The sequence below is a fragment of the Marmota marmota genome, unplaced genomic scaffold (genome assembly GCF_001458135.2).
Source record: "Marmota marmota marmota unplaced genomic scaffold, marMar, whole genome shotgun sequence".
Lineage (NCBI taxonomy): Eukaryota > Metazoa > Chordata > Mammalia > Rodentia > Sciuridae > Marmota > Marmota marmota.
This window is the reverse complement of record NW_026000075.1, coordinates 3,580,429-3,595,087: the sequence shown is the minus strand read 5'-3', so window position 1 is coordinate 3,595,087 and position 14,659 is coordinate 3,580,429. Positions and strand designations below refer to the sequence as shown.

The window sequence follows — 14,659 nt, the reverse complement described above, 5'->3', positions numbered from 1 at the left end:
GGCACTAGGGAGGCAAATGGTCAGGGCATTGTGGGCAGTGGTAGAGTGGTGGCAGATGGGGTCAGAGAAGTGGGCAGAGTAGGGTGCATGAAGGGCCATCGGAAGGGATCTGTTTCTGGACTCCTCTTCTTAAATCTTTCAGGCGTCCACAGTCAGAGCCTGGAGGGGGAAAGAAGAACAGCACAAAGTTGGGAGGGTGTGAAGTAGGAAAGGGACTGAGGATGGGAGTGAAGGCTGGAGAGGTACTGAGGTTAGCACTGCTCCATCAGGATGCAGCAGTCGGGAAGGGCTGTGGGCTGCCCAAGGCCAACAGAGGGCTGCAGAGCAGGACCTTGGGGCCAGGCTGCTGGAGCCCACTCTAGGCTCAGGCACTCACTCCCTGAGTGACTTTGGAAGCTGCCTAATGAATTTGTATCCCAATTTCTCATCTCTCAAATGGGATAATGGGGATAAAAAATCCCTTCCTCATATGGTTGTAATGAAAACTCAACTAGCTAATATAGAAAGCCCTTGAGAAATGGTAGTTGTCACTATATTTATTTACTCATTTTGAGATTGTTGGAACAACTCCTAATGTTAAAGAAAAAAGATATCTGAACGCTGTCTAAGATGGTAAGGCAGACTGAATTCCAGAGGGGCCCTGGTGACAGGCATAAGGACTGCTGCCTCTTGCAGTGAGTCAGCGGTCGGACTCAATGTCCACTTTAGGGAAGGCAAGTAGGGATTCACTACCAAGCAGGGGGAGGGTCAGTAGATGGAGCAATAGTAAGAGGGAACCTCAAGTGTAAGGGGCTTCTGGATCAGCTATCTTGATAGGATTATTGCTGAAGACAGGTCAGGGTGGTCGGGTACTAATGTGGGGATTTTCACTAAATGGACTCAGGATTTTCACTCAAAATAGATTCTATAAGGACATTTAAGGAAGTTCTAGGTTGGTCTAGCCAGCCAGAGGACTTGGAGGAGAGTGACTAAAGTTTTGGTCAAAGGAGAGAGTGTTCTCTAACCTAGGCTGGAGATATGTTAGGATTATGTGGGGAACTTAATTCTTTTTTTTTAGTTGTAGATGGACAAAGTGCTTTTATTTATTTATTTTTGTGGTGCTGAGGATCAAACCCAGTGCCTCACATGTGCTGGGTGAGCAGTCTACACTGAGCCACAACCCAACCCTCATGGGGGGAATTTTTAAAGGAACTATAAATCCCAAGCCTCAATCTCAAGGGAGGAAATCAGAACATCTAGGGGTGGTTCTGGCTTTGGTAATTTTTTTTTTTTTTGTACTAGGGATTGAATCCAGCAGTGCTATATCTCTGCCTCTTTTTATTATTTTTATTTTTTAGGGATTAGGGATTGAACCCAGGGGCACTTAACCTCTGGACCACATCCCGAGCCCTTTTTAATATTTTATTTAGAGATAGAGTCTTGCAGAGTTGCTTAAGGCCTCGTAAGTTGCTGAGGCTGGCTTTGAACTCATGATCCTCCTGCCTCAGCCTTCTGAGCCACTAGGATTACAGGCGTTTGTCACTATATTTTTGAGATAGGGTCTCACTAAGTTTCTTAGAGTCTTGCTGAGTTGCTGAGGCTGGCTGTGAACTTGCAATCCTCTTGTCTCAGCCTCCTAAGTCGCTGGGATTACAGGTGTGTAACACCATGCCCCACTGACTTTGATAATTAAAAAAAGAAAAAAAAGAAAAGAAAAAAGAAAAAAAGCTCTATAGATAATGTTGATTTTAACCAGGGTTGAGACTCAATAATGGAAGGAAGAAGCATCAAGGTTTCAGGAAGGTTCTTGAGTTTGGTGGTTGAGAAAGATCTCAGAAAAAACTGTTCCTCAGGTGGTTTGAATTTTTTTAAAAATTTTTTTTTAGTTGTAGCTGGACACAATATCCCTATTTTATTTATTGTAATGTGGTGCTGAGGATCGAACCCAGCATCTCGCACGTGCTAGGCGAGTGCTCTACCGCTGAGCCACAACCCCAGCCCCTGAATTTTTTGTTTTTAATAATTCTGTTAGTCTTTATTGTTCTCTCCCTCTCTCTCTCTCTCTCTCTCTTTTTTTTTTTTTCTTGTGGTGCTGGGGATCAAACCCAGGGCCTCGTGCATGCCAGGCATTACTCTATCACTGAGCCACATCCCCAACCCAGATGATTTGATTTTAATAGGAAGGCAGGAAGGTCTTTGAGAGAATGATGGCTTGTATCAGTTCTGTTCTTCTCTTAGTGCCTATGTTTTGACTATTGCTTCTCATTCCCTAGGTATGTAGGAAACCTTCCAAGAATATTTGACTACTCGCCTTTAGATCCAACACAAGATTTCAACACACAGATGTAAGTACCAGATTATGTTGTTTTAGACAAAGTATCCAGTGGAGTGTTCATAGTGGTTATCACTGGGTTGTAGAATGAAAGGCAATTGTTTTTTGTTCTTTAATTCTTGTCTATATTAAGTGCTCTACAATGATCATGTGTTACCTTTATGGAGAGAAATGAATAAAGTACTGAGGAAAATTTAACAATGTAATCAGAAGCAAGCAAGGCAAATAAGTTAATTGTGAATAATCAAGAGAAAATGCTCCACCTCAAAGCAGCTATATTTATCAGAATTCAGAAATAATTTTAATGTCTCTCTAGGAAGACAACAATGAACTCTTTGCTTTTGTGTCTCTTCCTGGTCAGGACTAAGTTAGGACATGGCCTTCTTTCGGGTCAGTATTCAAAGCCTCCAGTGAAATCGGAGCTCATTGAGCAGGTCATGAAAGAGGAGCACAAGGTACGTGTCCCAGGTGTGCCACGTGGATGTGTGGGAAAGGGGGACTTCTACTAGCCAGAAGGTGGGTTTCTTTCTTTTTTTTTAAATTTGTTTTAATTAGTTATACATGACAGCAGAATGCATTTTGACACATCATACATAAATGGAGTATAACTTCTCATTCTCTGGTTGTCCATGATGTAGAGTTACATAGGTCATGTAATCATATATGCACATAGGGTAATAATGTCAGATTCATTCTATTATCTTTCCTATCCTCACATTCCCTCCCTTCCCTTCACTTCCTTCTGTGTATCTCAAAATACCTGTAGTTTTCCCTAGCCCCCACCACTTATTATGAGTTAGCATCTGCATTTCAGAGAAAACATTTGGCCTTTGGTTTATTGGAATTGGCTTATTTCGCTTAGCATGATACTCTCCAGCTGCATCCATTTACCTGCAACTGCCATAATTTCATTCTTCTTTAAGGCTGAGTAATATTCCGTTGTGAAATATACCATATTTCAGAAGGTGGGTTTCTTATGCATAGTCAAATGGTGCCTGCAAATTTAGCAAGCTGTCAGAATAGCAGTCTCATTTCAGAGTGAGTGGTGCCTCTCTGTGTGCTCTTAAAAATTGTGAGAGCCAGATTATGTTATTTGCAGGAAAATGATGGAACTAGAGAACATCATATTAAGCAAAATAAACCAGACTCAGAAAGTCAAGGGTCACATTTTCTCTCATATGTGGTAGTCAGAGAGGAAAAGAGGAAAGAAAGGGATCTCATGAAAGTGGGAGACCAGTAGGGTAGAGGAAGGGGATCACGGGAAGGAAGGAAGGTGGGGGGAAGGGAGAGACTGGGGAGTGAAATTGATCAAAGTATGTTATATGCATATATGAATATGCCATAATGAAACTCATTATTCTGCACCAATAAAAAAAAAATTGTAATAGCCAGGTAGTGCAGTCCTGTAGTCTACCTCCTCTGGAGGATCGAGCTCAGCCTGGGCAACTTAGCGAGACTTTGTCACAAAATAAAAAAAATAAAAATGAAAAAAGGGATTGGGGATGTAGGTCAGTGGCAGAGTATTTGCCTACCAGACTGCATTCTCCAGTAGTGAAAAAAAAAATTATGATAGGAATAACCTGTGTCAGGGTTTCCCCATATAGAGCATATGTATGGGCCATCCTTAATGATCTTCAGAAACAATGTTCTTTATAAATACAGCTGAGATAGAAGGAATAAACCTTATAACAATATAACATCACCCCCTCAGTGGCACAGTCTTGGCCCTTACAGTGTCCTCCTTCTCCTGATCCTCAGCTTTGTTTGCTAGTGATTCTCAAAATGCTGGTTGTTAAACACCACCACACAGGTTCCTCAACCTCTCCCCAGAGCTGAGGATTCAGAATTTCTAGGGAGGGCTTGCAGGTCTCATTTCTGGCAAGTGGTCACTCAAGTAGGAGAAACTCCATTGGCCATTCATTTTTGATTGACAGAATGATTGAAAAATAGGCTTGATCTCCCAGTACTAAACCTGAGCTCCAAGTGCCTGCACAGTGGTCTTCTCTGATGCATAACTCCAGGAGGTGCTATTCAGAGCCTGATCTTTTTAAATAGTGTCCTTGGAATTGTGCAGCACACGGCTGACAGAGTTGTATTCAGGACCCTTAGCTCCTGTTGCTGCAGGTGTCCTGAGTGGAAGTGCATGCCCCTTCTCTACCACCTGCTGTCTTTTTGGAGTACCCTGTCTTGACTTAGTGGGCAAGCTCCTTCAAGTCTGTGTCTGATCTCTGTGCTTCCATCTGAAGTCAGCAGGCCTTAACTAATGCCTGTAGACCAAAAGCAAGAGAGTGAACATTCTCTTGTTCATATGAAGCTAGCTGCTTGTGGAAACGGAGCAAACAAGGGAAGGAAGGCTCTCCGGGGAACACAGAGAGAGGCAGTGTTTTGGGATGGAAAGAAGGAAGTAAAGAGGGTAGAGGGAGAAACAGACATTCTGGATGGTGAGCCCAGGACATCAGAGTGGCACAGGGTGGGAAGAATTGTGCTTCTCAAATTGCCTTGTTACCCAGCACTGCATGATGCTGTTCCTTTCCCACCAGAGGGAGTGAGACCCTCTTCTGGGATGCAGTGGAGGAGATGGTTCTCATTTGACATTCCAAAATGTGAAAATGCAAAATCAACTTAGTGGTGTTTGTAAAATTTGGTTTGGTTACTATTATAATGTCCTTTTATGCTGGTAAAAAAAAAAAGTGGTTCTTATATGAGTAAGGCACATGATTTATTCGTGCTAGAAATAATGACTGCTTAGCCCTGGTCTTTCTTCCCTCCGCATAGGGGTCAGTGGCCATCATGCGGTTGATCTGTAGATTCCAGCTTGCAGCTCAGTTTGCATCGAGGCATGTGACCTAGCAGCACTTGGGCCATATGTGGCCTGAAGTGTGTTTTGCTTGACTCACACAGACTACCTGAATTCCTAGCTTTTCTGAACCACCCAGAACCTCTGCCAGTCCCAGCCCCACAGTGGCAGCTGGAGTCCCACTCTGCCCTCCCTTCACATGAGACACACAGTGCCCAGCTGGCTCCAGTCCCTTTGTGGCTTGTGACCTGGCTGGTACTGTGGGTATTTGGGTTTGTGACCTTTGGTCTAGATGACTTACAAAATGCTTCCGAGTGTTGAGGCACCATAATCTAGTGCGTGGTCTTGATGAAAGAATCCAAATGTGATCTGTGTGCATTACACATCCTGGCAGTGGAGGGGAAGGCCCATCCCGCAAGAGAGGAAATGAGCAGGTCTTTGGTTCCAGTACCAGTGAGGTTCCTCTAACATTCGAAGTAGAGCACGAATTGACCTTTGTGGTCCTGCGGGTGTCTGTTTTAAGTTGTTCCTCGAAGAGACAAATAATCCATAGCAGAACTCTCTACTCCCCTTGACAGGGGATGGAATTACTTTCTGAAACATCAAGATTGTCACTGGTAATTGGTTTCAAAGGGACCAGTTGTGAGAATCTTCCTTTTCTCAGGTATCGGGAGCCCTCTGGTCAAATGGTCCTGTCCCAGCCCTGTGGCAACTTAGAGATGAACCCGAAGTGTCTCACAAGAGGAAAGAAGATGCACTGAAGCAAAGAAGGGATAGATTATGAGAGGAATGTGTGGCAGAGGAGAGAGAGAGCATGAGAGAGGGATCAGAGCCTTTGGCAGAAATGCCTTTACACAGGACCACCAGCAACCATGGGAGTAATAGCTGGCATCACATTGAGGTGGCAAAGGGCCAGGCTCTTTCACTGATGCTGGAAGTGATGCAGAGGATTCTTGCCTGAAGTTAGCTTTTGAGTGGCAGACCTAGGAATCTCACCAAGCAATGTGTCTCCTGGGACCACTATACTCTCCTGTTTCCCTAAGTGGTACTTCAGGATTTGTTTTAGGTTCACAGTGTCTCAATGTGTGGATGGTAGTGGGTAGATGACAAGATGGGGCATTTTAAGTTTGCAAATTACCAGCCTAATAGTATGGGTTGCTCATCGCCATCTCATAACTTGGGTCAATTCTAGAACACATCCTTCCTGATATTAAATTGGTCTGCTTTGAAACAAGGTGAAAGTTAGTGTTTAATATATGCTTGCTTAATAAATATTTTTGTCTATAAAAAAGACTTGCAATATTTGTAGTGGGCACTGACCAATTTTTTGAATTGATTTTTTTTTTTCCTTTTGGTGCTGGGGATTGAATCCAGAGTCTTGTGCACACTAAGCAGGCACTCTACCACTGAGCTATGCCCCTAGCCCTACTGAATTGACTTTTAAGATAAGATTGCATTTGTCATAGATAATACTTTAACATTAGAGAAAAGGAGTCTTTTTTTTTGTTTTTACCCCCTGAGGGCAGGAAGGTTTCTTGAGCCCGGGAGTTCAAGGTCAGCTTGGGCAACATGGTAAGCCCTGTGTTAAAAAAATTATATGTGTATATATTCTTCATCCTTATGCATATTAAGACAGTGCTTTCAAACATTTTAAAGTCAAATACTTTGTAACTTCTTTCTTCTTTTGAAGATAACATATTTTACATAATTGTGTATTTGGAATAAATTATTTCTTAAAATTAATTATGTGAGTGTTCATCTAAGTGATCCTTGACACATAATCGCTGGTCTCAACTTCTTATCAGCATGAGGTGACCAGTGTTCTACTTTTCGGTGATATAACTTAAGCTCTAAATGTGAGAACTTTGTTTTCACTGAACTCTGTTTTCCTAGTTTGGGCAAATATAACATTTCTAATTTACCTTTTGAAATATGAATAGTAGCTTGGGAGATTTGGGGTTTGGATAGGGGGTAGGAGCTAGTGGTCTAAGGTTTAAGGTTTAAGATCAAAAGTTTAAATACACAAGAGTTCATACACTTGTGCTTTGGGGACAGGATGAGATGTGTTTATCTCCCTTTTGTTGCTTGGTCTTATAAATTCTGTGCAAGCATTGCTCTAATGTGCTAAAAATCTCAATCTCAATCTCTCTGCTTGCTGATTAATTAAAGCATTAGGCTCAGGGGAGCGTGAGTGGCTAGCATCTGGCTGTCTGCCTGGTGCACGGTGTTAAACAGAAAGTCCTGTGTAAGCTTCTGGGAGACATTCTGAACACTGTAGTCTTCTCTCTAATTTTAGCTGATCGTTTTTGCAATTGCTGATGGAGAAAGTAAGTACAGTATCCTATTAATACGACAGGTTCCCTAGGCGGTTGCTATTTTGGAGACTATTTGGGCCTCCCTGTTATAGTGACTCAGAACTAGCCTTTGCTTCAGGTATCCCAAGAGCCAGCTCACCAGAGAGAGTGCATCCTCTCAGAAGGCAGATATGACTCATGGTCATTTTGGGCCTCATTTTGTGTGTTAAGTCCATGGGGACACTCAGGGGATGTCACTGACGTGCAGTCAAGTAGGAAACATGCTTTCTCTAGCTCAATTTCTTTTTATTTTTTATTTTAGCTTTTAACGAACTATCCTATACAGAGCCTCAGCTTTCTTTTTTTAAAGAAAAAATATTTAAATTTGTATATGTACATAAAAGTGGAGAGCACTATGAATCTCAGCAGCTTCACTAGCTCAGTGATTGCTGGACTGCCCATTTTGCCAATCTGGTTCCATCAATCTTCCTAAACTCTTCCCTTTCCCTCTTTCCCCTTCTTCTTTCATTTCTCTTTCTTTCCTTTCTCTTTCCTGCAGTAATTTAACACATAATTCATAACCCTACTCTCTACCTGTTAATATTTAGAATGCATTTGTAACTATAATGCCTTGGTTGTTTTCATTTACCATAAATATTATTTAAAATGTTAAAGACATGCCAACAAAATTAACAATTCAATCTTTTTTAGTCTCATCTAATATCCAGTCCATTAGATGATTATTATTGTTTAATATGCAGATTTTTTTCCTGCAGTGCTGAAGATATCTTTCCAAAGTTATCTTCCTCTTCTTTTTGTAAGCTCTTGATTTGTTGAAGGAGCTGGATCATTTGCCCTCAATACCATGAGGTATTGCTCAACCTGTGTTTCTTAGAAACTGGTAGATAGATCTGGAGGCTTGATTAGATTCAGGCTCAACATTTTTTAGAGACTAACTTCCTCTTATCTAGATGTGAATTGAACATAGCCATAGTTGAATCTTCCCTTTGAAATCCAGGATACAGTGGGAGTGGGGCATGGGTGAAGAAAGATGGGGCCAGCTGATATTCAAGGCATGAAGCATGGAGTAGCTGAATTTAAGCTCAAATGCTCAAACCTAGCTGCCAACCCCAGGAGCTGGTCTGTATGTAGAAAGAGGTACATCTCTCTAGGTAAGAAGCTTTTCAGATAACTTCCAGGTGATCACCTGCTCTCAAGCAATCACTGGACTGTTGATCATGGATTAAGAAAGGTTAGTTGAGGCGGGGCTTGGTGGTGCACGCCTGTAATCCCAGCAGCTTGGGAGGCTGAGACCGGAGGATCATGAGTTCAAAGCCAGCCCCAGCAAAAGCGAGGACTAAGCAACTCAGTGAGGCCCTGTCTCTAAATAAAATACAAAATAGGGCTGGGAATGTGGCCCAGTAGTTGAGTGCCCCTGAGTTCAATCCCTAGTTCCCTCTCCCACTAAAAAAAAAAAAAAAGATCAAGGGAAAACAAAGAAAGAAGATAAGCACAGAAGGGAAGAGGTGGGAGGGGAATGAATGAAGCTGGGCCACATTCCAACCACAGGGCTGTTTCTGGTGGTTGTCACCAGGGTCTCTAATGAAACTTCTCCTCTCAGTTGTATCACCACTTAGTGGCACAGAGGTATAGCCAGCTCTTCAGAATTTACTGACTTGTTGAATTTTCCAAAGCAACTGCTCTCTGTGATCTGTGTTGGGGACTGGCGGCCACAGCACACTCGAATCACAGCTGGTAAGAAGTAACGCCCTCAGTGGCAGGCAGCGAATGCCTACTTGTGTGAGTACCTAAACAGAGAGTGCACAAATGGGAATCCCACATGATGTCTCCATACTGTTAAGAGTGGAGAAATCATTGCTGGACTGGCCTGCAATGCTGGGTTTGAAGAAGACCTTTCCAGAATCCAGGACGTACTATCTTCTCTTCTTGGCAACTTGTTGGTTGGACTCAGTGATGAGAGGGTGAACCAGAAAGAGCATTAGGACACTAGAGAGAGGGAATGGAGAGACTGGTCTCGCAATGCAACCCTGGACCAGTTGCTTATCCTTCTGTGCCTCAGCTTCTCCTTCTATCAAGTGGAGATAATATTCATCATCACCTCTTGGGGTTGGATAAATTAAGCAAAATATGCATATACAGTGTGAAGAACTGTGCCTGGTACCCAGTAATTTTTTTTATCCAAGCACCTGGAATAGTGTCTGAGATTTTCTAGTACTTAGTAAATAACTGTTGGATGAATGTATAAATATTAGCCATTATGCCAAGATAAGGTACCATCATTGCATGCCTGTGTCAGCTGGTGCTATGTAGGCACACACTAGCATTGTGAGTGAAGAAAGGCACAACTTTACATACTCTTGAGGGGGATGTGTAACAGGTAGTAAAATTAACTGGGTCAGGAATAAATCGGCCTTTGTCTAGCATTGGAAGCACATTTGAAGCCATGTAAGCATGTAAGCTGATCATTTATGTTCTGGTTCCTGGTCCTCAGATGTCCAAACACTACCATTTTGGGGAATTCTCAAAGGGCTACTAGCACTGTTTTGGGTCCTCTGTAGTGTTTCTTAACATTAACAACAGGTGTGTGTGTGTGTGTGTGTATGTGTGTGTGACGTACATATATAAACTCCTAGAGGGCAGAACTCCCAGTAATAGAACTCCCAGTAATGCCCTGCAGAGAGTACGTGGTCAGTAAGTACTGGATCACTAGGCCAGTAAGCCCTCAGCAAGAGGGGAAAATTCTCTGGAATTAAGTGAGAAATAATTGCTTAGAACGGGTGCATTGGAGAGATATTATGTGTAGCGCTGCCTTTGGCTGCAGGGAGATAAAGGAGTTTCTCTTCACCTGTTGAATCTGACAGTAATTCTGCAAATCCGTCAGGGACTCCAGACCATAGGAATTGGCCTTGGACGTCCATGAGAACTCAGATAGGCGTGAGACAGGGCCTGCCCCTGCTAGCACCCAGTCAGGCCATGGAGATGAGCCAGAAGCGGGCTGAAAGTCTTAATTGTGCTAGGAGCCAGTGATGGCCCAGATGGCAGGTTCTCTGGGTGTCTGTCAGGGCAGGGGAATGTGGCTTGGTAGGTAAGCAAGTGGAGGTTTTATCAAACGTGGGGCAAGTAGCAGCCATCGCATTTGCAGAGGGCAGGAACCACCTTTGGCGCCACTGCCGAGGTGAGGTGTATTTCACTGAGCTCTGGTACGTGCTCAGTGCTCCCTGACATGTGTCTAGTGGGTCCGCTTTGTTGTTGCTTCAAATAGCCTGACATTGGAGTCGGAGCCGAACCTGGAGTCCACTCTGTTTCTGCTTTGCTAGCTGCATGGCCATCTGTCATTAAGACCACTCATCTGGCCCTTCTCTGCCAGTCTCTTGTTTCCCTTGGTGGGGATAAGCAGAGTACCTGCTTTCTGGGGTTATTGTGGTATTAATAGGTCAAGGTGTCACCATTGTCAGGTGGGTGAACTTGGGGTGACAGCTGGGACATGGGTCTATCAGGTGCCTGCCTCTAGCACCAAAGGCCATGTAGAATCTTCCCACCTCCTGAAGTGTAGGTGAGTTTTCTAGATTTCTAATACTGAAAAGTCCAGGTCATATCAAAGCCACTTGAATGCTTCTCCCTTTTACCAAGTCGGGAATCTTAGGAAACAGTAGTACAGGAGGGTGGGTGTCACTGATTTGTATATATATTTTAATTTTATTTTTTCCTTTTGTCTTTGATCCACTTCTTTGCCTCCTTTTATTCCCTCTGTCCCCTTCAGAGTCGAGGGTCAAGTAGGATGGGGAGATGAGGAACCCACCTCATCCAGAGGGACCCACTTCACCTAGATAGTGCTGTTTGGCCCCCTCTTGGCTGTCACATGTTTTGTGACATGGCTGGCCTTTTTTTGTGGGGACACATTAGTGGTTCTTTTGAGATGCCCCCTCCAACATCTCACCTCCCCATCTCAGAGACCTTGCAAGGACATTTCCTTGAGGTCCTTCTCTTCTGACCTCTGAACCCTCCATCCCAGGTCTCATCCTGAGCCTCCTTTGCTGGCAGACAGCTCACCAGCATGTGCTGGGTCTTTTGGGGGGATGCCTGGAGGCCTTCTGAGCTACCCGCTTAGCCCCCGGGGAAGTTCATCATCTTTGTCCTGACATACTCGCCCCAGCCTCCTGCTCTTCCCATGCTGCCCTCCTGGCAGCTGCAGCTGGCCTCTTCCTGCTTCTCCAGGTGAGGGGCAAGCCCCGCCAGCTCCCAGGAGCTCCCTGTGTGCTGATCCACAAACAGTGCAGGGTGGATCAGGACTTTGGGAAGCTCTGCGTTAGGTCACAGGGCCATGCAATGCCATTTTCCTTCCTTGCAAACACCCTGACCTTTGCTCGAGGTTCTTTTCTGTACCCCCAGGGAGCAGAGGGGAGACACTGTGGAGCATCCTCCTTTTTACCTTCCCTAACGTGTCATCTCTGAAATGGTCTGTGACAGAGTGGTTTGGCCACCATGTAGCAGGTCCTGTAAAGATGGGCCTCGTGTCTGTCTTTACGGGTGGAGTGTTTATCACCCACTGTCCTTAGTCTTGCGTCCACAGAAAGAGTCCCAGCCTGTTTTCCCATAAGGCTGCAGTGCTTGGCCGATGCTAAACACCCAGTGAATGTTAGCCTTCATCCTTATCTACTCTTCTTGGGCTTCTGTGTTCTCATGTGAGAAATGAAGTTCACGATCAGCTCTGCTCTGCCTGTCAATGTGTGTGAAGGTTTTGTAAGTCAATTTTATCTTTCTGTTTAGCCTCAACAGAATGGGATCTCTCCACGCATGTTTAAGGCCTTTGTCAGCAAGAGCCACCCAGAGTTCTCCTCCAACAGGCAGCAGGATGCCCAGGAATTTTTCTTGCACTTGGTGAATCTTGTAGAGGTGAGTCTTCCAAAATGCTCAGAGAGCTGTAGAAGTGCGCGTGGGAGTCCACTGTGGCGTGACCAAAATGCCCCAACTCTCCTTACCTCGGTCTCTGTCTTGCAGCTCTCTGGGCCCAGGGCACTTGATGTGACCGTTCCTCAAGCCCTGGGTTCCAGAGGCTGGTGGATCTGCCAGAGCTTCTTTTAATCTGTGCATATTATAGGTGTGTTTATCAATTATTTCATTGGCCTTTGTTTTTGGTCCCTAAACAGAGCCCCTGGAGAGCCCCACGCGGTACTTGGTGTCCACCTGCACAGCTCAGAGGTCACACTGCTCTCAGCAGAGTTGAGTCATATTAAATACTGTGGTTTTTAAAAGCTGCTGAAAATCCTAAGGCCTTTGTCTCCCCTTTAAAAAAACAACAATCTTTCCCCCGCCTCTCTTTCTGATTACAAAATCCATCTATACGGTCACATCATACATGCTTTAATTTTTCCAGGACAATTATTTCCTCCCTTTCTTTCTTTTACATTTGGGTCCTACCCTCTCTTTCTTCTAATTCCATTCATGTTATGTTGGTCCTTCGGCCATGATTTTTTTTTTTTTTTTTTGTATTTGGGGATTGAGCCCAGGGGTGCTCTACTGCCGAGTTACCTCCCTATCTCTTTTTTTTTTTGAAAAAAACTTTGAGACAGGATCTCAGTAAGTTGCTGACACTTGGTCTCAAAGTTGCCATCCTCTGGCTTCAGCCTTCCAAGTTGCAGGGATTACAGATGTTTGCCATTGTGCCCTGCAGGCCCTCCATGATTTTTAATGGCTGCATAATATCACTTCACAGATGAACTAGAATTTATTTAACCAATTCCCCAGTTTTGGATGGCAGATAAATTTCCAGTGTTTTGTTGTAAAGTACTCTGATGGACTGTTATGAGCAGGGGAAATGTTTAGTAAAACAGGTCTTCATAGTAGGTTGACAGTCGATATTATGTTAATTTTTGTTCGTGGCTGTTAAAAATTGCTAAATTTACTAATGTGATATGATCCAACCTTCAGAGGAACCGCATCGGCTCAGAAAACCCGAGTGATGTTTTTCGGTTTTTGGTGGAAGAGCGTATTCAGTGCTGTCAGACCCGGAAAGTCCGCTACACGGAGAGGGTGGATTACCTGATGCAGTTGCCCGTGGCCATGGAGGCAGCAACCAACAAGGGTAACTGTTCCAGAGCTGGAAACCAGCCCCGTGTGGCGTTGTGTGGGAAAGCCCTGCACCAGAGGCAGAAGGGGGGATTCAGGAGCAGCCAGGGCTGAGACCTGTCGGCATCTGGCTTGCACATCACCTGTCACCTTTTCCTTAATCCCTACGGGACTTTGGAATGCATTGCAGGTTTTATGGAGGCGTTCTGGGTGGAACCTACTTTAATGCCTATGAATTTGGCCAATTGGTTGGAGTCAGTGTGACTTTGGGGGAAATTATTTGTAATGGTGGAGGTAGAAGGTTCTTTGACATCATCCCTCATAGGTAGTGCCGTGAGGTCTGAGGGAAATGATCAGGTCAGGACTGCCTTTTTTGGTGTAAAGAGGTAAGTAGAGGTCAATCTCTTGAAATAAGTCGGCTTTCGAATCTGGCACTGTTTATGGCACCTCTAGTGGGATGTTAATTGGGGCAGGGCACTTTGTAGGAGCAAGGCCCATTAGAAGGGTCTAGAGACTTGGGAAGGGAGAACAAGCTAGAGATACCTTAGCATTGACAGGTTCTTGGAAGTTTCTTCTCCTTCCATCAGTCTGATCCAGTCCTTCCCAGGCAAAATAGATGAATGGTATTAGAATTAATATCTCAGAGGAGAGAGAGGCAAAATGGCTATTGGACTGCTTATCATTTGGAAGCTGGTCATTTTTGTGAAGTTCAACATTTCCGTGGGTGACCTCTTTTCCAGTGTGTGTGTGTGTGTGTGTGTGTGTGTGTATGAGAGAGAGAGAGAGAGAGAGAGAGAGAGAGAGAGAGTCAGCTTATTGTAGTTGGAAAGTGATGATCATAATGATTTTCAGATGAAATGATTTCCATCTTCTATAAGCTCATATAGCTTTTGACCAATTTTTAAGCTGTTATCCATCATGCAAGGTAGAGAAATAGGGATGTATGGTTTGTTTCTTTTTAAGAACTGGGGTTAATTGGTCTCTCTTGCCCATCTCAGGGCTGCTGACTTACATGTCCTGCTCAGTTCCATCAGTCTAAATAACAGAGAGATTCCCCAAAGATGAGTGGGTTTATTTGGGAGCTGCATTGCAAAGGGAATGTTCATGCTTTAGGAAACTCTGTAAGTATTCCAAGAGGTTGAGGAAAGGGGGAAGTTTTGAAGGGCAAAA

At 44.1% G+C, this 14,659-nt stretch overlaps 1 protein-coding gene across 1 annotated transcript in view; it reads left to right on the top strand.

Moving 5' to 3' along the window:
• The window catches only part of Usp13 (ubiquitin specific peptidase 13), a 101,237-nt gene that overhangs the window by 58,067 nt on the left and 28,511 nt on the right, over positions 1–14,659 (top strand). The window contains exons 9-12 of the mRNA XM_015494234.2: positions 2,253–2,324; positions 2,673–2,766; positions 12,191–12,316; positions 13,352–13,505. Coding sequence (XP_015349720.1) covers positions 2,253–2,324; positions 2,673–2,766; positions 12,191–12,316; positions 13,352–13,505 — 446 coding nt within the window. The remainder of the gene's footprint in view (positions 1–2,252; positions 2,325–2,672; positions 2,767–12,190; positions 12,317–13,351; positions 13,506–14,659) is intronic.